General features: G+C 35.6%; 3 protein-coding genes and 1 pseudogene across 4 annotated transcripts; 2 read left to right on the top strand and 2 right to left on the bottom strand.

Moving 5' to 3' along the window:
* Positions 1-4461: 4461 nt before the first annotated feature.
* LOC137809218 (uncharacterized) lies at positions 4462-4914 on the bottom strand. The gene has a single exon (XM_068610353.1). It carries the CDS (start codon positions 4912-4914, stop codon positions 4462-4464), a length of 453 nt encoding a protein of 150 aa, XP_068466454.1.
* LOC137810959 (uncharacterized) lies at positions 4794-6068 on the bottom strand. Of its 2 annotated transcripts, XM_068612479.1 has the most exons (5): positions 5783-6068; positions 5575-5701; positions 5216-5491; positions 5035-5136; positions 4794-4956 (listed from the first exon to the last, which is right to left on the bottom strand). In XM_068612479.1, the coding sequence occupies exons 1-4, from the start codon at positions 5992-5994 to the stop codon at positions 5116-5118; spliced, it is 636 nt and encodes a 211-aa protein (XP_068468580.1). In that variant the 5' UTR covers positions 5995-6068; the 3' UTR covers positions 4794-4956; positions 5035-5115. The 2 variants fall into 2 exon arrangements, with proteins under 2 accessions (XP_068468580.1, XP_068468579.1); XM_068612478.1 differs by lacking the exon at positions 4794-4956 and having other exon boundaries at positions 5056-5491.
* An 864-nt stretch (positions 6069-6932) lies between these two features.
* Positions 6933-7851, top strand: LOC137810960 (V-type proton ATPase subunit G-like; annotated as a pseudogene).
* Positions 7852-13343: 5492 nt separating this feature from the next.
* Positions 13344-14833, top strand: LOC137809216 (uncharacterized). The gene is made up of 4 exons (XM_068610352.1): positions 13344-13535; positions 13739-13843; positions 13938-14228; positions 14690-14833. The coding sequence occupies exons 1-4, from the start codon at positions 13344-13346 to the stop codon at positions 14831-14833; spliced, it is 732 nt and encodes a 243-aa protein (XP_068466453.1).
* Positions 14834-22814: the final 7981 nt, after the last annotated feature.

Here is a 22814-nt window from a genome sequence, read left to right as displayed (position 1 = left end):
AAACAAGCAAAAAAAAAACCCAACTTAAACTTATACCGCAGTTAAGCATAAGGCTTGCTTAGATTACTCTAAATCTGAACATCATTCCAGTACAGAGCAAGAAAATTATGCCACCTAGATAGCACCTTATACAAGGCTTATTCCACATGCCTTCAATGTGGTTCTGCTATGCCTCCTAGATGGTTTAGCTGGCAGCACATCAACCTCTGACCACACCTTTTCCACCCTTGGGAGTAAACAAGCAAAAAAAAAACTCAACTTAAACTTATACTGCAGTTGAGCATAAGGCTTGCTTAGATTACTCTAAATCAAAACATCATTCCAGTACAGAGCAAGAAAATTATGCCACCTAGATACCACCTTATACAAGGCTTATTCCACATGCCTTCAATGTGGTTCTGCTATGCCTCCTAGATGGTTTAGCTGGCAACACATCAACCTCTGACCACACCTTTTCCACCCTTGGTAGTAAACAAGCAAAAAAAAAAAACCCAACTTATACTACAGTTAAGCATAAGGCTTGCTTAGATTACTCTAAATCATAACATCATTCCAGTACAAAGCAAGAAATGAAAATATTTAGTCTCAATTAATTATCTCTTAGGTTGTTGATTGTTGGGATATCATTTATCTATTTTTCTTTCTCAACTTCTCTTAGTAGATATTATCTTGAGCAAATATTTTTAAAACAAACTAATATTTTGTATTATAATTTTGACTGTACTTTTAAAATTGCAGGATGTTGCTTAGAAGGTTTTAAACAGTTTAGGAATTTTATCATATCAGTTGAAAGGATTTGTAAGAGGTAAGTCTTTCTGAAATAGATTTAAGTATACTCATATGCCCATTGCAATTTATTAGGATCTACATTATTTTCACTAATTGGTGGCATGTTGAACCTCTTTTACTAGAATAAGTGGGTCTAAAAATTGCTTTATTTTTTGTTATTTTGTGAATGGTATTAACTGAAATTACATACTATATAGACCTGTAGTTTATGATAATTGTTTGTATAATTGTTTGTTTATATCATAATGGAGAAAAGTAGATTAGGAAGTGATTGATGTCCTGCATAGAACTTATATAAGTAATTGATGTTGTCATATAATGCAATAATTTATGAAACTCTTTCTTATTTAGAGATATCTTTATATTGGTTTAAGAGTGCTTTGTTCATAGATATCATTTTTTAACACAATTGATTGTTACATTACTTGCTAGTTTAGGGTGAAGTAACTTATAATACTCTTTTTTAATACATTAAAGGGCTAAAGGCATCTTTGTGGCAACTTCAATATTTAGTTATCGTTGGTTTGGAATATGGAATGGTTTCATGTAAATCGTAGTTGGATATACGATAGATGCTATATTGGCAGAAGGGGGTTTAAAAGAAAGTTTTGTGAATGGGGTTGAAGAGTTTGTCATTAAAGCTTGTCAACAACAGTCTTATTTGAATGAAAGGAAGCTTAGATGTCCATGCGATAAATGTCAATGTACAAAGATTTTTCCAATTGAAATGGTCAAGCTTCACCTCTATAAAAACGGTTTGATGTATGATTATCATGTTTGGATTCATCATGGTGAACAAGTGCCACATGTTAATGACAATGACGATCACGTTCGTGTTTCAAGTAGTGATGTACATGTGGATGGAAGTGAACAATTTGTAGCAATGCAAGACATGGTGTATGATGCTCTTGGGCAACATGAGACATTTGAACCATCTAATTTTAATAACAGAGAGGCCCAATGAAGAAGCTCAGAGATTTTATGATCTGTTGTTAGAGGCTAATGAGCCATTGTTTGAAGGGGCTGTAGATTCTAAATTATCAATGTGTATGAAATTGTTAGCTTGCAAGTCTAATTGGAATGTTCCTAACCAATGCTTAGATTTTATCACAACAATGTTGTCGGATGCTACACCAATAAAAGAGGGTTTGCCAAAAAGTTATTATGATGCTAAGAGGTTAGTGTCAATGTTGGGGTTGAAGGCTAATATGATAGATTGTTGTGTAAAAGGTTGTATGTTTTTTTATGACAATGAATATGGGAAAAATGATGGACGACTACTACAGTGTAAATTTTGTCATCATGCACGATATCATGACCCAAAAGTTGGAACAAGTAAAAGAAAACCAATTCCTCTGAAAAGAATGTTCTATTTTCCTATAATTCCAAGATTACAAAGATTGTTTGCATCTATGCAAACTTCAGAACAAATGACATGGCACTATGATAATAGAAGACCTTCGGGTGTGCTACGACATCCCTCAGATGGTGAAGCTTGGAAACATTTTGATCAATTACATCCTGAATTTGCCGCTAAGCCACGTAATATACGACTTGGTTTATGCTCTGATGGATTTAATCCATATATTCAAGCATCAATAAAACCTTACTCTTGTTGGCCAGTAATTGTCACCCCATATAATCTTCCTCCTGAAATGTGCATGTCTAGACCCTATATGTTTTGGAATTGTCTCATTCCCGGTCCACATAATCCGAAGGCTCGTATCGATGTTTATTTGCAACCACTTATCGATGATCTTAAAAAGTTGTGGAGTGGTGTTCAAACATACGATATTTCAAGGAAGCAAAACTTTATGATGCGAGCAAGTCTAATGTGGACAATTAATGACTTTCCTGCATATGGCATGTTGTCTAGTTGGGGGACTCAAGGTAAATTGGCTTGCCCGTATTGCATGGAGCACACAAAGGCCTTTAGATTAGAACATGGAAAAAAAAATAGTTGGTTTGACTCACACCGTAGGTTCTTGCCTAATGATCATACATTTAGGAGGAATAAAAAGGCTTTCAAAAAGGACAAAGTTGAAATGGGTGGACCACCACCTATGTTGACATTTGAAGAGGTTTGGAGTATAGTTAGGAATCTACCAACAGTCATAGATGAGCCTCACGAGTCCAAATTACCAGGTTATGAAGAGTAGCATAATTGGACAAAAAGAAGTATCTTTTGGGATCTTCCATATTGGAAAGATAATTTATTGAGGCACAATCTTGATGTTATGCATATAGAGAAAAATTTCTTTGACAATATATTTAACACCGTCATGGATGTAAAAGGTAAAACAAAGGACAATGATAAGGCAAGAAAAGACCTAAGATTGCATTATAGGAGACCTGATTTGGAGTTAAAGTTGCAAGCTAATGGGAAGATTCTAAAACCAAAAGCAAATTACACTTTAACTACAGGGGAATCAAAGTTAGTTTATCAATGGATAAAAGAACTTTGTATGCCTGATGGTTATTCTTCAAATTTGGCAAGATGTGTGGATGTAGACAAGGGGAAGATGCTTTGGAAGAAAAATCATGATTGTCATATATTCATGGAGTGTTTACTTCCTATTGCATTTCATTCATTACCAGTGCATGTTTTGAATCCACTTATCGAAGTTAGCCATTTCTTCAAAGATTTGTGCTCAGAAACAATAAAGGATCATGACTTGGTTAGAATGGAAGAAAATATTTCAATCATTCTTTGCAAGTTGGAGAGAGTATTCCCCCCTGCATTCTTTGATTCAATGGAACACCTTCCAATTCATCATGCAAATGAAGCAAGACTTGGTGGACCAGTTCAATATAGATGGATGTATCCATTTGAAAGGTATGAAAAATATTATTGTTATTATGTCAAAATACACTACAAAAAAAATCACTTTTAGCGACCACCAAATTTGGTCGCTAACAGTACTATAATCGGTCGCTAAACGGATCTGCGACCGAAACAGCCACCAAATAAAGATGGAAGCGAAAACCCTAGTCGCAAAGCCTTTAGCGACCGAATTATACGGTGGTCGCTAATTTGCAACCGATATTTCGGTGGCCAAATCGGTCCCAGAATATTTGGTCACCAAAGTTTAGAAACCAAATTAGCAACCGAAATTTCGGTGGCTAAATCGGCCGCAGAAAATTTGGTCACAAAAATCAGAGACCAAATTAGCGACCAAATTTTATATAAATTTGGTGGCTAAATCAGTGGCTGAAATAGAGGTGATAGCAACCACCATTTTGGTCGCTAATGGATCAAAATAATTAATTAAAAAAAAACTTTTGGTGGCTAATTTGGTGGCTATATAGAGACCCCTTTAGCGACTGATTTGATTTCGGTGGCTAAATATTTTTCTTAATTACAGCGACCGATTCTATTTCGGTCGCTAATTTGGTATTTCAGTTTCGATGACTATTTTTATATTTATTGTTCATACCTATTTAAAATGGTATTTTAACTATTTTATACAAAAATTCAAACCTGCTTATAGATTCTCAAAATTCAAACCTGCTTATAGATACTCAAAATTCAATCAAGCTAAATACGAGTGAACTTCTAATACATAGTTTAAGAAGGAGTTGTACTCAAATTAAAAGTAAATCGTATTACACAACGAAAAGTATTAAAAATTAGTTGAAAGAGTCAAATCTATTATATAATTAAGCATCCAACTAATCTTCTTCTGAACTATCATCTCCAATGTTGTCTCCTTGATGATGTCCACTGGTAGTAGGATTTGAAGAACCTGATATGGGATTATTCATTTGAATGTGTTGCATGATTTGTTGCATCTGCTCATCTTGTTTGTGCATGCGTTCACTTTTCTCTTCACGAGTTTTCATCAATAGCTCCATCTTTTCTTCAAGAGTCCGCTCCTTGACATGTTTTGTCCTAAGTTCATCATTTAACTTTTGAATAATCTCACGCATTTCTTCTATTTGATGGACTATTGGAGCTTGGCTTGTAGTCGAGTGAGCAATTGTTGAACTATTAAACCTTTTGCTCAATACACCAATACCATAGACATTCCCTTTCTTATTTCCAGCTCCAACAACATCAATGTATATTTCATTGTCATCAATAGAAGCAACATGAGAGTTTTGCAAAGATTCGCTTTCAAGCATTTGCTGTTGTTGGGCTTCTTCTCGGCGTTTCTTATATTTCTCCTGAAAATGAAATCAAATTGATTATTGCAAAGAAAACATATAGTAAAAATTAAATTATAACTTAAATTTTAAACATACTGCAAGGTCGCGAGTCTTGCCATTGACCCATTCTCCAGTCTTCAATTTCTTCGTTCTCTTTACAACCTCCCAAGCAGTTGGTTATCGTTCAAGCTCCTTAGTCTACATAAATTTAATAAAAAGATATAATAGATTGTATTTAAATAAAATATAGAAAGAAAAAAAAATATAATAATATTACCATTTTCTCAAAGTGAGCCGCAGTAGATATGGAACCACCACAGTAGGCTGAGGCTCCCTTCTCAACAGCCCGATTCGCCTTGGCAATAACACTCTTGTTTTGGAATTCTGTAGAACTCCAATGCTGGTCCAAGGTTGCTCGAACAAGTTGTGGAATCCAGGTCCCTTTATCTTGACCATGCCTGACTTTACTCATAGCATTTTTAAAGATACGGGGAGGCTTTTGTATCAAAAATGGATCTAATGAGTTTGTCTTGTTCCAGATCCCACCTATACTCTTTGTGCATGAAAAATAAATTAGAAAACAAACATTGTAGAAAAACAGAATAACATTTTAAATGTAATCATAACTCAAATTACCTTAAACTCTCCAAACCATCTATCTCTGACCTCAAGACGAACCTTCTTCCAAGTGGGACTGGGTTCATCATATTTTTGCTTGATGATTCGTGAGATTACATTGAAAGGTCCATTTGCTGGTGAAAATCTGTGTTCAAACATATTGTCAAAATGATATATGAAAATCAAAACATATTGATGAATTACAATTAGATTAAAATATACTTACTCTCCTCTTTCTGCATGAAGCCAAGGTCTTTGATCAACTACATTGCCGGACTCATTATCAGGTGTAAGAGAGTCTTGTATTGGTGAAGGTTGATTCATAGTTGGCTCTATAGAAAAGGAAGTAGGATTTGATTCTCCTACATGATGTTCAGTATCTTGTTCGTGAAATGTAGGAAGTGAGGGTCCTTCATAGATAGGATGTGTAGACTCCATAGTTGTTGGAAGAACAAATGAAGGGCAAATATTGGTGTTGGGTAAAGATATATCATCAACACGAACACCTCGACCACCACCTCTACCCCTTGGTGTCATCTGCAAGTCAAAAATATTAAATATATAAAATGTAATTAATACAATAATCAAAGTGGATCAATCAATTTTGAATAAACAAATAAAGTAATGAATCAAACTGGAAACAAGAATAACTTCACTGTGTAATATAAGAAAGACATTTTATCCTTGAATACTTCACTGTGTAAGTATACAAACTAAAGTCACAGGTTTTATCAGTGATCCAATTTTTAATTTCCCACCCACATAGTTACCTTCCCCACTATCTACTGCCACAAACCTGCTTATACCTTTCACCCAGAAACTGCTTTTTCTGCTTATAAAATGGAAACCCAGCGCCACACTATTCTTCCCTTGCACCATCTTCAATAGAGTTCACAACCAAGTAAGAATCATTTCATTCTCTCATCACAGCTTTACTGAACTTTGTGTGTATCTTCACTTTTTCTATTCACATAACTATATGCAATTAGATAATTAGATAATGCCAGCACCAGGTTTGATCACCATCACCTTTTTTAATTAATTGCAGTAAAACCATGGGTATTTATGTGCTTACGTACTGCTCCCACTCTTTCTTTGCTGCCGTAGTAGTTTGATACATAAATATGCTTATTATACGAATAGATCGGGACCAAAAAGTTTATCTGTTATCTGAACCTTAATTCGTCTCTATTTGATTGACTTCCATGTATTTTAGGTCTCACTTCACCTATAAATCTCTCTATCTTGAAGAACATAATGCAAAAAAGATAAATAAATGCATGGCTACAAGTTAAGGCATACGGTTGATACATATAGTAAGAGAATCTTGTCAAATCATGCAATTATATATCTGCACAATTACTACAATTACAGGATTATTATTCGGATGCTAGACAGTCCTAAATAGACATGTGTATTCATATTTTTTCCACCCAAAATGTCATATGAGCTAACAACACTTTTCTCAAGTTTCTGACAATGGATTTTATCACAGAATGGCATCCAACAGGGGTCAAAGTGGAATTCAGCAGTTGCTGGCAGCTGAACAAGAGGCACAGAGGACTGTCAATGCTGAGAAGAATGGTATTATTGAAACTCTTGTGTCCCTCTATCTCTTTTGCTTTGATATTTTCATTTTCATATATAGGTCTGAGTTATTGGTTTTATGAGGGGTATCGGTTAGTCTTCATACATGTGACAGCAAGTTCTTTAACTATTATTATAATAAGTTAGTCCCTCTCTCCTCCTCTATCTTTTGTTTATTTTCTTTAGTGTACTCCTATAAATTGTGTTGAATCTAGGTGTAATCTCTTCTTTATCGTGAAGTAATCAGTATCATTATTGTACACTTGTTAGAAAAATTGGCTAGATTGAAGCAGGCCAAAGAAGAGGCTGAAAAGGAAATTGCTGAGTACAGAGCTCAGTTGGAGTATGAGTTTCAAAAGAAAGTGTCAGAGGCAAGTCTATAATTGACTACAGTTAAATAAAATAACTATTGTTGTTGTATTGTACCACTGTCTTATTATAAGTTTGTATGCCTTCATTCTTATTAATACAGAGTAGTGGAGATTCTGGTGCTAATGTGAAGACACTGGAGCAAAGATCCATCACCTGAAAACTGAGGCAGGGAGGATATCAGGGGATGTTGTCACCTTGCTCCTCAAGTATGTAACTAGTGTGAAAAATTAAATATTGGTGTTGGGAACTCTCAAGTTATGCAGAATAATATATTTCATTTATCTTGAGTTTATTATTGATCTATATTCTGGTGCAGACAGAGTCTTGTCTTTTAGCTGTAATATGTGGTGTCTTGTTGTCATGTATTAAAATTAATTTTCAGTTTTGTTAAAATAAACGGTTAAGAATTCATAGACATGCTTATATGTCATGCATCACCATTTCACCAGAGTTCTGAGGATCACTTTGACAGTGTGTATTGAGGAAATTCCTTTTTAGGGTGGGTAACTTATTAAATTTTGATATTAATCTAATAATTTATGTAACTTACATAAAAAATTTATAGTTATATTGAGTATATGAAATACTAACTAACATGAGTAATATACAAGTGTAAGTAGTACATAGCAACATGTCGATAAAAAACAGAACACCATAATGAAAAAAAAAGAAAAAGAAATAATAGTAACAATTCTCTCAAACACAAATAAAGTAATATTCTTTATATTCCAAGAAGAGATGAAATCTGAGAAATATAAAACTACCACTGAGTCACTTTTAAATGCCAAATAAGATTGTTTTTTTATATATACAATAATTCAATATCAAAACGTTGAACACCTACGTCCTCTGTAGCTAATCCTTATTAGTTCCAAGGAAAGCTTCTTCCAGCAACATACAAGAAAATTCCCATATAAAACTATGAATCTGTTTTCTTTTTCAAACAAATATTGACGTATAAAAACTTGAAGTTTAGACTATAATTTCAAGTACACTTCCCACAAGCAAACAATGAGTTATTCTCACAGGAAGAAACCTGCTTGCATAAATTTTGCCAATTAAAAATGTAATTAGAACTAACCTTTGTGGCCCAATTTGTGGCACAAGACAGATTTTCTATGTAGCATATATAGAAAGAAACGAAATTAAACTTCAGGTGCAGCCTATTCTAAACTAATTAAACGAAATCAAACGATATTGTTTCTTAAATAAATTTGAATTTGAATTTTTCATATATAATTTCAAATTTCAGTTTTATAAATTAACAAAAACAATTAAAAAAATTGATTAAAAGTAGTAAGTTGTGTATGAAAAATAAAATTATTTTTCTAAATATAAATTATTAATTTTACAATAAGTTTTAATAAGTTAATTTAACTTTGTTTATGTGGCATAAACAATAAAGGAGAAATTACAGTGTCGGAAGTAGAATTTAGCATATACCCTACTGCCATTGTATTTAAGTTAAGAAAATAAGTTATATTACAAATAACTTCAAACTAGCGGACCAGATTACATACAAATTTGTCACTAATAAATAAAAAATGTAAATATAAATTATAAATAACACTTCATACAATCGGAAATAAATAAATGTATCATATAATTGTAGATGGAAATTTTGCTTGTATATTTAATACAAACTATTATATTTAATCATATATTTCTAATTTTATTTTTAATATACTTATAATTTTATATAAGTATATTGGTATTACTAATTTATAGATACTAATAAAATACTAACTAAATAGTGTCAAGTAATAGATATATATTAATGAACCTAAATTAATAATTATGAATAATATTAATTAATAGTGTCAAGTAATATATATATATATATATATTAATGTTGAAATTATATAGTATTAACGATCACAAAACGGATGAAAAGTATATAATATTACGATCACAAAAACTGATCAGTCCAATTTTGATAAGATATATGTAAAAATAAATATGGGGTTATCAAAATTACGTGGAATAAAAAAATTATAATGCTGAAATATAAAGATGTTTTAATATCTAATTATTTTCTAAACACCTGTTTTTTTCATAATAAGATATTAAATTAGATTATTGTAAATTTTGAAAATAATAAAGTAAAAAAATATTTGGTATGATGTGAAGGCACAGAATGTCGAAACGGTGAGAAGACAAATTTGTAGTAATTGGCGGAGAATGAATTCCATGCAACAGATTGTTGTGCTTTGGTTTGGTCTTGCCATTTTTGCTGTCTTAGAGTTTGCAATTGGAAGCATTTTTTAAGCACGAGATAAATGTGGGTATAGAAACCAGAAACAACAAGTAACGTGGAATTGAAATGTTCCAAGGGATTGTTCCAAACTTAGAACATATCCACCTACCTCCACCTATGCACTCTCATCCTTCCTCCTTCTCTTTCTCTTTCATATATATATTTCCACACTCTTCTCCTTTCTTTTTCATATACTCACCAATAATAATAATTATGTGGCCTAATTTTTTTAAAAGAATTAATTTTATTAATAATAATTTTTTGTTATGTAATTTATTTATAATTTTTATTTGAGTTGATATTTTAAAAATAATATAACATTAATTTTATTTTAATTTAAGAAACTACAAACTTATGACCACTCATGAATATATAAAGGATAACACTGTTATCGTTGTATATTTTTTTAAAATAAAAATGAATTATTATTATTATTAGTAGTAATAAAATAAATAATTATATTTAGCGACCAAAAAAATTCGGTGGCTAAAAAATATATTTATTTGGTGGCTGATTTGGTAAAAAAAATAAACAATTATATTTAGCGACCAAAAACAAATTGGTGGCTAAAAACTAAATAAATTTGGTGGTTGATTCGGTGGCAAAAATAAACAATTATATTTAGCGACCAAAGAAAAATCGGTGGCTAAACAATAAACATATTCGGTGACTAATTCGGTGGCAGAAAATAAACAATAATATTTAGCAACCGAATTAAAATATGTGACTAAAAAAGAAACATAATCGGTGGCTAATTCGATCGCAAATATATTTTTTCAATTTATTCAAAACAGTCACCACTTTAGCGACCAGTTATTTTGTCACTCTCAACTTCGGTCGCTGATTCGGTCGCAAAACTAACCAAAATCATTAATAATTCAGTTGGTCGCTATTTCGGTCGCAGATTTGACACTATAGGTATTCGGTGACTATTTCGGTTGCAAATTGCGACCACTTATTTTCGGTCGTTGAATTCGGTGACTAAATTGTTATTTTCTTGTAGTGATAGTTCATTTATTTGTCTAAATCCATCTCCAATTTACTTAATTATAGGTTTATGGGTGATTCTAAACCCTCAGTAAAAAATAAGGCTCAAGTTGAAGGATCAATTTCTACATCTTACTTGCACCGAGAAACAATTCACTTTTGTTCCCACTATTTCAAGAACTTCATGTTGTCACCACGAAATCGTAGAAATGAAATACCTCGTGGAATTGAAAGTTTTCCATCAATGTTATCCATCTTTAACCAGCCTGGTCGTTCTTCAGGAAAAAAGTTAATCCATTGGTTCAACCATAAAGAATGGAACTCTGTCCATGTTCATGTTTTGATCAATTGCAACGAAATAAAACCATACCTCGAGTGAGTATATCAAATAATTGACTTCAATTTTTGACAAAATTGATCTTCTAAATAAACCATTCTTGATTGTGTTAATATGTTTCACAGTTCATTCTTGCAATCTAAACAAATAAGCTCATCAAATGATATACATGCACATTTCCCTGAATGGTTTACGGGTCAAGTATGATAAACTCAATGTGATTAAGTTATGTCTTATATAACCTAAAAAAATATAAATAAGTCAGTATCTCTTGCCTTTGTAGGTTACAAGTGAGCCTTTAAATGTAAGAAACATACACTTAAGGGAATTATCATATGGCCCTTTCACATGTACTAATGAATGACACACTTACTTCGTCAATGGGTACAAATTTCACACTCATGCATGGAGCAAGGGGAAAAAAACAATAAATAGTGGTTTTATGTAAAGGGGCTCACGAAAGGAGGACATGATGATTTCTATGGACTCATTGAACACATATATGAGCTAGAGTACAATTCTTCGAGCTCCCCGAAGAAAGTGGTGGTATTTTATTGTCAGTGGTTTGATCCATCACATAGAGGTACAATAGTGGATCCTAAATATGGAATTGTGGACATTCACATCGAGAAAAGGTATTTACCCTTTGATCCATTTATCCTTGCACATAATGTAAGACAAGTATATTATGTCTCCTATCCGACATCAAGAAAGGACAAAAAAAGTTGGTGTGTTGCAATTAAAACAAAGCCTAGAGGTCGCATTGAATCTCTTGATATGGAAGATGATGTTCCTTACCAAATAGATGAAATGTCTCATGTAAATGAAGTAATTGAAGTTGAAGGTATTTCAGGATTCCAACATTCGCAGGTTCATGTTGAAGAAGTGGACGAGGATAATGAATTTCAAGATTTTCAAGAAGAGGATAATGAAGAGGAGTTTGAAGATAGTGAAAATGGGGACACTGAAGATGATTATACTGGAAAGGATAGTGAAGATGGGCAACTTGAACGAAATGATTCAGAAGAAGACAATGAAGAACATGAATTTGATGATGATTGAATTATGTTATGAATACATTATGTGATTGTTAGTGTTGCTATTTTCTTGTTTATGTAATAACATACTGATTCTTCTGTGAAAGAAACTTTTATTATGTTGTGTATTTTTAATTGCAGTATGTTCCTTTCATTTATAATTGATAATATAATTTTTTTGTTATAGATGTCTTCAGGAGGATGTGACCAACCAAAACCTTACTTATCTGGTCAAAATAAGGGGAAAAGGGTAATGAAGCGTAAAAGGCCACGATATGTGCTTAAAGTAAATATTCCACCCCCACCAAATGCACCTATTGCACATGTACGTTCCCCATCCCCAACTCCTGCACATACATCTTCTCCTACCCCAGGTCTCACGCCTATCTCTACAGCTGCATCTTTTCCATGTCCTAGGACTACAGACATACCTTTTCCATCAAGAAGAGACATTTCTCCCACCACATTTTCCCCAACCCCAGTTGTGGCATCAGCGCCTTCTCCATCAGGTATAGGACCCTCAACATCATCAGTACCATCACCATTGCCAAGGGTTACACCATTATCAACACCCTCCCCGCTATCAGTGCCTTCTAGAATCAATGATTGTGCTATTGGGGAAGGTGCACAGATTTATCCCGATAGAGGTGATGCATAATCAAACAATGAGGATGACACTCTCTCAGTTGGTCATGCTCTTCCTATGATTTCACCTTATGGTAATGGGTAAGTAAAGACCATAAATAAAATCTTTCACATTATTTCTTTTATCAGTTTATTATCTAATAATTTCTTTATTACTTGTTTTTTTAAGGTTTCATCCATGTAGGGTTGCATCACATGCAATCACATTCATTATTAAACAACAATATTATTAGCCATGGCTTACATGGGGTTCAATGACTGATGAAGACATAGAAATCTTATTCAAACGTTTTAAAGTATTTCTTCTTATACTTAATATTAACAATACTTGTTATATTATACTTGTTGCATTTAATCAAAATGTCCATTTCTTTTGGTATTTGGCATCTTCCATAATTGAATTCTCAGTTATTATTTCTTTAAAGTGTTGTATTAAAAATTCTTCACTTTTTTAACTATAAATTTTGTGTTTACATAGAAAAAAGTCTCTTGGAAACCTGAAAATGAGGAAAGGATTAAAAAAAACTTCCACTCAAAAGCCGCACATAGGTTATCTAAAATGTTAATGGAAGCTAGAAAAAATGGGAAGAAGCCTATTTGGATGTTTGATGATGTTTGGACTTCTTTGCTATCTCAGTGGAATTCACCTGACTTTCGTTCCAAGTGTAGTCAAAACCAAAAAAACCGAACATCTGACACAGGTGGTTCTTTACACACAGGTGGCTCCATTAGTACACATGAGCATGTCATTTGCATGGTATGTATTCACGAAACATATAAGTTGCATTGGACTTTGTTTGTAATTGGTTTTGAATTATGTTTTATGATTACATATTATTCTATTATACAATGTTTGAAGGTCAGATATTTGATAATACTACATTGGATTATATTAAGTTTAAGAAGTTGGATGATATTGTTTTGCATAAAAATAATATTATTTATGTTTGTTGTTTATAGGCAAAAGAGTTGGGTCGTCCTGCATATATTGATGAGGTATTTATGCAGACTCATATACGAAAAAGTAGTGGTGAATTTGTAGATGAAAGATCGAGACGTACACACGTGAGTTACATTTTTTTGTTATTTTTCTTTATTTTAGTTATATATTGTACATATGACATTATTTTTTGTATATCAATAATAGGAAGAATTTTAGAGTAGACTTTCCCAAATCAGATCTGAGGTTGCATCTGGATCATCCCCCATAGATTCTGCAGAGGAAGACAAAATTAGACTTGAAAGTTGGCTTCTTGAAGCAGGTGGCAAGAAGAAAGGTCGAATCTACGGGGTTGGAGACTTGGCTCATAACTTTAAACGTGGTAATACTCTCACCTATGATCAACCTTCGAGTTCCTCTGAGGATTCACCAAGCGTTTTGTTGCTAAAGGAAGAGGTTCGAAATTATAAGGAACATAATGATAAACTCACCGAGCATGTGAAATCATTGGTTAGTATCATTCTTCCTTTCCTTCCTCCCGAAGCACGAAGTTCTGTTGCACAACAATCTCAACAAGTATTGTCGCCACAAGAACCACCAAGGCAAAAGGAACCACCTACGCAACAACAAGATGACGATAATCATTATGCAGACTATTAGGATTATGTTTGTAGTTTTTTTGAACAACAAATTACATTACAAATTCACTTGACTTTTGAATTAGGATCTTTAGTTATGTTTCAAGTTTGTTTTGATTTTTAGATGTTTCAAGTGGACTTGAATTTATATTATGTTATCTTTTATATGATGAGACTTTAATTATGTTATATTTGAATTTGAAATTAAATGTGTGTTGGATATGTTAAATTATACAGGTTTTAAAAAAGGAATTCATTTAAATGTATGAATAGACATTTTGATGGATGTATGATTACATACGAAATTACCTATGAACTGATGTTCGTGGGCAGTACCTACGGACTGATGTTCGTGGGCAGTACCTACGGACTGATGTTCGTGGGCAGTACCTACAGACTTATGTTCGTGGGTATTACCTACGGACTGATGTTCGTGGGTATTACCTACGAACTGTTGTTCGTGGGTATTACCTATGACCTGATGTTCGTGGGTAGTACCTACGGACTGATGTTCGTGGGTATTACCTACAGACTAATGTTCGTGGATATTACCTACAAACTGTTGTTCGTGGGTAATACCCACGGACTGCTGTTACCCAAGGGTTCATATTTCGTACGTAAATTACCGACGCCAACATTACATACAAATTTTTTTCCGTGGGAAGTCCATAGGTAATGCTGATTTACCTACGGATTTCTGTTGATACATACGGATCGTGTATGGATCATGTTTGACGGTAATGTAATACAATAACTTGATTATTTGATTAATTAAAAAATAAAGAAAATTGTTATTGAATTTGAAAATAAATAGATAAATGAAAATTTATTGTATTTAGAAAATAAATAGAGAATTATTGTTGTGAATTAACAAAATAAATAGCTGACTTGACTTCAGTATGACATGACAGAGTCGTATCAAATTGGGACCATTTGTGCATATGATGACACGACTTGCCTAAATTTGTAATTTTTTTAAACAGACCCCATTTTGATAAAACCAAAAAAAAAAAAATAACCCATCATGGTAAAAAAATCCTCATATTTCCATTATACAAAATTTAGAAATTAAAAAATCTAATTTTCTTTCCACAATCTGAGGGCATTATGAGATGGGGGCAAGTAATTGGATAGTGGCGCCAATGAATATTGAACGTACAATATATGACACGCAAGAAAAGAGAAAATAAACTTTTGGATTCAGTTATCTAATTTTCTGGATTTCAGAATTTGAAATGGAAATATATTTTTGGAATGCATAGTTCAAAAGAAAACGATTATTTTATTTAATGGAAAATAGAAAAATTAATTTCAAATTTTTGAAACTTAATTGCAAATTCTGAAACTCGAAAAAATGAATTTTGAATTCGAAATATATTTTCATATACACTATACTATAAAATAAATTATAAATATTAATTACAAATTATATAATTTAAAATATATTTTTAGATTATACCATAGAAAAATTGCATTTGAAAATATATTTAGAGTTAATAATTATTTTTTACAGTTTGTCACTGCAATCTATACTACATCATTTAATTTTATAACTTTTATATAATTTATAATTTTTTTAATCATTTAATTCAGAATATTTTTCATGACATGAAAGAATAATTTTTACATTTCACTGAGTGCATGGATGTGTATGAAAAAAGTTGATGATATAATACTATTGTGAAAAAAAATGATTGTACAGATCGAGGTGAGCCTGAGAGAAAGAGATCGAACATCAGACATCGGTGGTTTGATAGTAATGGTGGGTCACGTAAGCTGGGTCCCACAAACAACATGTGTTAACACGAAGTTAACACCCAGATACCAGAAGGGACCTAAGTCACGAGAGGATCATGCATGGGATGTGTATGGTGCATTCAGGTACGACACAAGCAAGTGTTCCTTGGAGGCGCTAAGACTCGTTAGGGTTAGGGTTTCCAAGGAAAGACTGCATGCATGGCACGTGAATACTTAGGGCACCCACAAAACAGATGATGTCGCAGCGTTGGTACGTGAGTAGGTACCTTGGCGGCTATGTTGTTAGGTCTATGCACTCCAGTAAAGGGAAGTCCTATGCGCCAGTTACGCTAAGATTGCGTAATAGCGACACAAGGACATTCTCCCAGGAACCCTAAGCCCACCAAGAGTCGTGGGAACAACATAAAAGTAACCCTAGATACAACCTATAAAGAGGGTGGTAAGAACCCTAAAAAGGTACGTCGTTTCTAAAACTGAAACTGCTTTACACACATTACCATTTCTTTAGCCTTGACTTGAGCGTCAGAGTGCAAACGAATGTAAGGGCGCCCTTTGTCTTTACAGGTGAAGAGTTCTCCCAGGAATTTTAATTCTCAGGAGGAGACAGACGGGCCTGAGGTTGCCGTTCGAGTCAACCGGCAACCAAGTCAACCGACGAGAACATTTGGCACCCACCGTGGGGCCCGATAAAACTAGGTCTCATTCACAATCGTGTTGAGAGCCACCAGCAACATGAGGAGCACGAGACAAGGATCTGTTGCGCCTTCAAGAGGGGACAACGTCACCATGCAACAACTCATGGAGACCATACGCCCCCTTTAGGAGGTGGTAACAGCGTTCAGAGTCGACCACAATCGTTTCCAGGTTGATTTGGCCAGATCATAAGCGCACAATGAAGAGTTGCGCAGAACTAATAAGGAACTGCGTAGAAATTTGCAGAACGTAGGAGAACGCACTGTGGATGAGCGAGCCCCGTCGCTGCTAGTTAGGGCCCGCCCCATGCCATTCTCTCAGGTGATCATGGACACTGTGATACCAGCCATACATGGTGCTTTCATCGAAGGGAGTAAAACAAATAGGGGAGTATGCTTAGTAGCCACCCAACCTCCAAGGGAAGAAGAGGTCACTCGTCTCGAGATCGCCCGGGAGAAACGACCCGAGCCTGTAGAGGAAGTGCTGGAGAGGGAGATTGAGGGTAAGAAGTTCAAGCTTGGCCGATCTTTGAGCCAAGAAGCACATGACCAAATTGCAAGGTTATAGCACGGCACATGGATGCTTTCGCATGGTTAGCCTTAGACATGCTCGACACTGATCCTGATTTCCTATGTCATCGCCTCACCATGGACCCAAAGGTCCGACCTGTCCACTAGAGACGAAGAAAGTTCAACGATGATAGGCGACAAGTCATCAGAGAAGAGACCCAGAAACTGTTGAGTGTTGGACACATCAGGGAGATACAATACCCAGAGTAGATGTCGAACGTAGTGTTGGTCAAGAAGGCCAGCGGGAAGTGGAGGATGTGTGTGGACTTCACGGATCTTAATAAAGCCTGCCCGAAGGACTCCTACCTGTTGCCCAGCATCGACGCCCTGGTAGACAACGCCTCAGGGTGTAGACTCCTTAGCTTCCTGGATGCTTTCTCGGGGTACAACCAGATCCACGTGCACCCCAGGGACGAATGCAAGACGACGTTCATGATGAAGCTCTCCTATTACTGTTACAAAGTGATGCCCTTCGGGCTCAAGAATGCAGGGGCGACCTACCAGCGGTTGATGGACAAAGTACTTGCGCCCATGATAGGGAGGAATGTCCAGGCATATGTGGACGACATGGTGGTCACCTCCCAGGTGAAAGACTAACACGTCGTCGATTTGGAAGAGATATTTACTACAATAGCTAGATACAGGTTGAAGTTGAACCCCGAAAAGTGTGTGTTTGGGGTGGTGGAAGGCAAGTTCTTAGGATTCCTACTCACTGAGCGTGGGATAGAAGCAAACCCAAAAAAGTGCGCTGCAATCATAGCTATGCGCAACCCGATCTCGGTGAAGGAAGTGTAGCAGTTGACAGGGCGGATGCCCGCTCTGTCCAGATTTGTGTTAGCAGGGGGAGATAAGGGGCATCCTTATTTCCAATGCCTTAAGAGAAATAGCAGGTTCATCTAGACCAAGGAGTGTGAGGAATCCTTCCTCAAATTGAAGGAGTACTTGGCCACCCCCCGGTATTGTGCAAGCCATAGCATCAGCCTGGCACCTCGCTTCGGTTGTACTTCGCAGTCACAGATCGAGCGATCAATTCGATCCTGGTCTAGGAGCAGGACCAGGTAGAAAGACCAATATACTTTGTGAGTAAAGTGCTCCAAGGGCCTGAGGTAAGGTACCAAGCCATAGAGAAGGCAGCTTTAGCGGTAGTGTTTTCAGCGCGAAGATTTTGCCACTACTTCCAGAGCTTCACGGTGATTGTGATGACAAACCTGCCCATTCGCAAGGTCTTACAAAAACCTGATGTGGCAGGAATAATGGTGCACTGGACAGTGAAACTATTAGAGTTTGATGTGCAGTACGAACCTAAAGGCCCTATCAAAGGCCAAGTTTACGCTGACTTCGTGGTAGAGCTCTCCTCAGAAGCCACGCACCAAGAAGAAGCAGATTTCAAGTGGGTCCTCTCCATAGATGGGTCCTTTAACCAACAGGGGAGTGGGGCTGGTGTCATCTTGGAAGGACCAAACGGGTTGCTGATCGAGAAGGCCCTGCGGTTTGTTTTCAAGGTCAGCAATAACCAGGTGGAGTATGAGGCCCTCATAGCTGGAATGCTGCTAGCCAAGGAGATGAGGGCGAAAAGTTTGATAGCAAAGAGTGACTCTCTGCTGGTAACAGGACAGGTTACGGGAGGGTACCAAGCCAAGGACCCCCAGATGGCCGCATACCTATATAGTATGTTCAGAGTTTGAAAGAGAATTCCGCGGTGTTCGAGTTAGTACATGTCCCTCGAGAACAGAATTCCTGAGCTAACTTACTAGCAAAGCTCGCGAGTTCAGGCAAGAGGGGCAGACAGAGGACAGTCATACAGGAGACTTTGAGGACACCTCGAACCACCACAAACGATGCAACAGAAGTCCAGTAGATAAGCACCTCGGAAGGTGTCAAGAGAATTCATCGGACGTTGGCTCAAAAAACCCTGATAACGCCCAGAATAAGCACATACGCGTTACCAGGGGAAGAGTCAATGCAAGTTTGCCTAGTTGAAGGAGGAGAGACTTGGATGACCCCCTACTGACGCTACTTGGCTGATGGGGTACTCCCGCTGGAACCCACAAAGGCTAGAGTAGTCAAGAAGAATTCGAGCAGATACACCCTGATCGACGGGAACTTGTTCAGACATGGTTTCACTCACCCCACCTTGATATATGTAAGTGGTGAGCAGTGCACGCGCATTATGGGAGTCACATCGGTGGTCGAGCTCTCTCGTCGAAGGTTGTTCGTGCAAGTTATTATTGGTCGACCATGAGGGAAGACTGCACGAGATACGCACAACGACGTAAGCAGTGCCAACAACATGCTGACTGGCACAAGGCGCTCCAAGAAGAGTTGAGGTTGATCTATAGCTCATGGTTGTTCCATACCTGGGGGATTGATATTCTAGGGCTATTCCCTCTAGCAGTTCGACAGGTGAAGTGCCTCGTGGTTGCCATTGAATACTTCACAAAGTGGATAGAGATTGAGCCAGTGGCGCAAATCACAGCCCACAAGGTCCAACATTTTGTGTAGAAGAATATAGTATGTCGTTTCAGAGTTCCAAAGCGATTGGTATCCGATAATGGCACCCAGTTTTCTAGCCAACAATTGGGCAAGTTGGGCACAAAGCTAGGCATAAAGCAGGTGTTCGCATCAATCGAACACCCCTAGACGAACGGGTAGGTCGGGTCTGCCAACCGAGTTCTGCTCAGAGGTCTGAAGAGAAGGCTAGATAAAGCCAAAGGGACCAGGGTAGAAGAAGTTCCTAGAATTGTGTGGGCTTACTACACCACTCCCTAGTCCACTACCAAAGAGACACCATTTAGCTTGGTGTATGGTTCAGACGCGATGATTCCTGTAGAGATCCAGGAGAGCTCACTGCGTTTCCAGAACTTTGTGGATGAAGAATCCAACGAAGAGAGAAAGGTGAACCTGGATCTACTGGATGAAGTCAGAGAAGAAGTGAGGATCAAGGCAGAATCCTTGAAGAGAAAGGTGGAGTACAGGTACAACTTCAAGCTGAGACCTCGACAGTTCCAGGTCGTCGACCTGGTGATGCGAAAAGTCCACCCATACCAGTTAGAAAACAAGTTATCTCCCAAGTGGACTGGTCCCTTCCGTGTGACAGAGGCCCTTGGGAATGGAGTATATAGGCTCGAGACTTAGAAGGTGGAGCAATCCCTCGTACGTGGAACGTGACCAACCTTAACTTTTATTTCAGTTAAGATTATTGCATTCTACACAGTTTTAGTGGACACTCTTTTTCCCTTATAATGGTTTTTTAATGAGGTCACCCAATAAAATTCCAGCTATTCTGTTAAAGAGAAATATTTTGTACAGTGCAGTAATGAACCTCTCCCTTAGTTTGATACGCCAAGATTGGGAATAATATGGTTCTTAGTGAGTCTCTCTCTTGTGTGAGTTCACCAAGGCTGAGAACAGTATGGTTCACCAGTTAAAATCCTCCCCTACCTTTGTACAGTTAGGGTGAGGTCAGCGAAACGAACGAACACTGATTACACCACAATCAACCCTAACGTGGGTCCAACTTTATCCCCCTCTTATTTCGGTGCATTTCATGGTCCAACTCTTTATTATGTCTAAGAAAACCTTATTCTATTCATTCACCACTCTCCTCATTCATCAATACCCTTCCATCTCTACAATCTCACTTCAACCCTTTCCATTCAACACAATTAACCTTATTTAGACTCACAAATTATCTAGCAAATTTAGATAAAAGGCAATCATCTTTTTACTTTATTTTGATATTTTTTTCTCACAGTTGAAGCAACAACTCAATTCTGATCCATGACTTACAGGGTGATACACACACTTTACTTTCACTTCGTTCTTAAATCTTTCCATTTATTTTAATTTAATCCTCGTATGGATTCTTTCTGCACGTAAGATGAAAATATGTTTAAGAAGTGAAGTGTTTTTTTTTGGTAAAAAAAAAGTCAAGCGTTTACTTTTCATTTACTAATTAGTTAAAAAGTTACTCTTTTTCAAGAGTTTAAAATCATTTTAATTTCAAGTTATAATGATGATGATTATTATTAGAATCAACAGTGATGATAATAATAAGAATAATTTATGACAATTTATGGTTTATCACCATGTAAACAAATTAAAAAAAATTAGAGTTGAGTGAAATAGTAAATTTGGGTAACTAGACATTCTTAAAGGAACAAAAGATGTAAAACAACTGTGTGATGTACTAATGGAAAAATGTACAGCACAGGTTCAACCATATGGCAATGGCGGATGCAAGGCAAAGAAAGATGGCAACGAATAGAGATAGAGAAAGTGGTCAAATCTTGGCATACCCTAAAGCAGTTCTATTGACCAGACCAGTGAACCGAGAATTCAGAGGAGATGTATGCAACACATTTTTAATGCAGTTCTTGAGGAAACCGGTTCCTTGTTACTAAAATGGGTCATTTTTTAAAGTTGGTTTTTAAAGTAGGAAAATCGTACTTTTGGAAATGATATTTTTGATTTCTATGAAGTTAGCAACGAAGCTATAAATACACACGGAGAATAAATAGTTAAATAGGAACAAAAGCTTTATTTATTTATATGTGCAGCTAGCAGGTATGTGACTTGTAGTTAAGCATGAATGAGGTTTAGAGAGGCATGGGAAGAGAATCTATTAGTATTCGTAGAATTTGAGTGACTGTGTGTTTCCTGGTGCACAATGATGATTGAAGGTGTTGCATTTAAGAGTGTGGAGTACTTGAAAAGCTTGAGTAAGATTAGTAGTGTAGATATTGAAGAAGGTAGTTGATGAATGTAAAGTAATGGTTGTTTGTAGCTTTATGAATTCAGTAGTCTATTTATCTAGAAACAACATATCTTTCTGGTTTCTTGTTCTTAGACGTGTATAGTTGATGTAGATCATTAAGGATAAAGTTGTATGTGAAGCCAAGGCTGAAGGAGCACAAAGAAGCATTGGAGGATTTCATTGACGAGGGAAGGATGAGGAAGCTCATAAGTTGTGGTTGAGGTTGCAAGTGATCGAAAGGAGAAGGGTTTTGATGTTGAATAAATGTACGATTTGATTGTGAGACTGTAGTCACAGTAAATATTAGGAATCTTATGGTGCTAGATGATAAATAAAAATGACAATATATTGACAAGACATGTTTAAATTCACTTTTAAACATTGAAAATTCATTTAAATATTATTGGCGTTCAGATTTTTATTACTAGTTTGCTTATAGAATAACAATATCTAAACATAAATTATGAAATTCATATCTTACAATCCAAAATTTAAGTAATTTGTATAATTTTTTCAATCAAACAATTTACTAAATATTTTTAGTAACATTTATATAATGTTACTCTCTTTCTAAAATATATAATTAAAAAGATTTAGTAACATTTTTAAAATATTACTTATTTATTAAAGAAAAGTTACTAATAAATTTTAGTAACATTTTTAAAATGTATTTTTTTATTGA

This window comes from Phaseolus vulgaris, chromosome 2, assembly GCF_000499845.2.
Source record: "Phaseolus vulgaris cultivar G19833 chromosome 2, P. vulgaris v2.0, whole genome shotgun sequence".
In the NCBI taxonomy this organism is placed as follows: Eukaryota; Viridiplantae; Streptophyta; class Magnoliopsida; order Fabales; family Fabaceae; genus Phaseolus; species Phaseolus vulgaris.
This window is presented reverse-complemented; position numbering and strand designations above follow the sequence as displayed.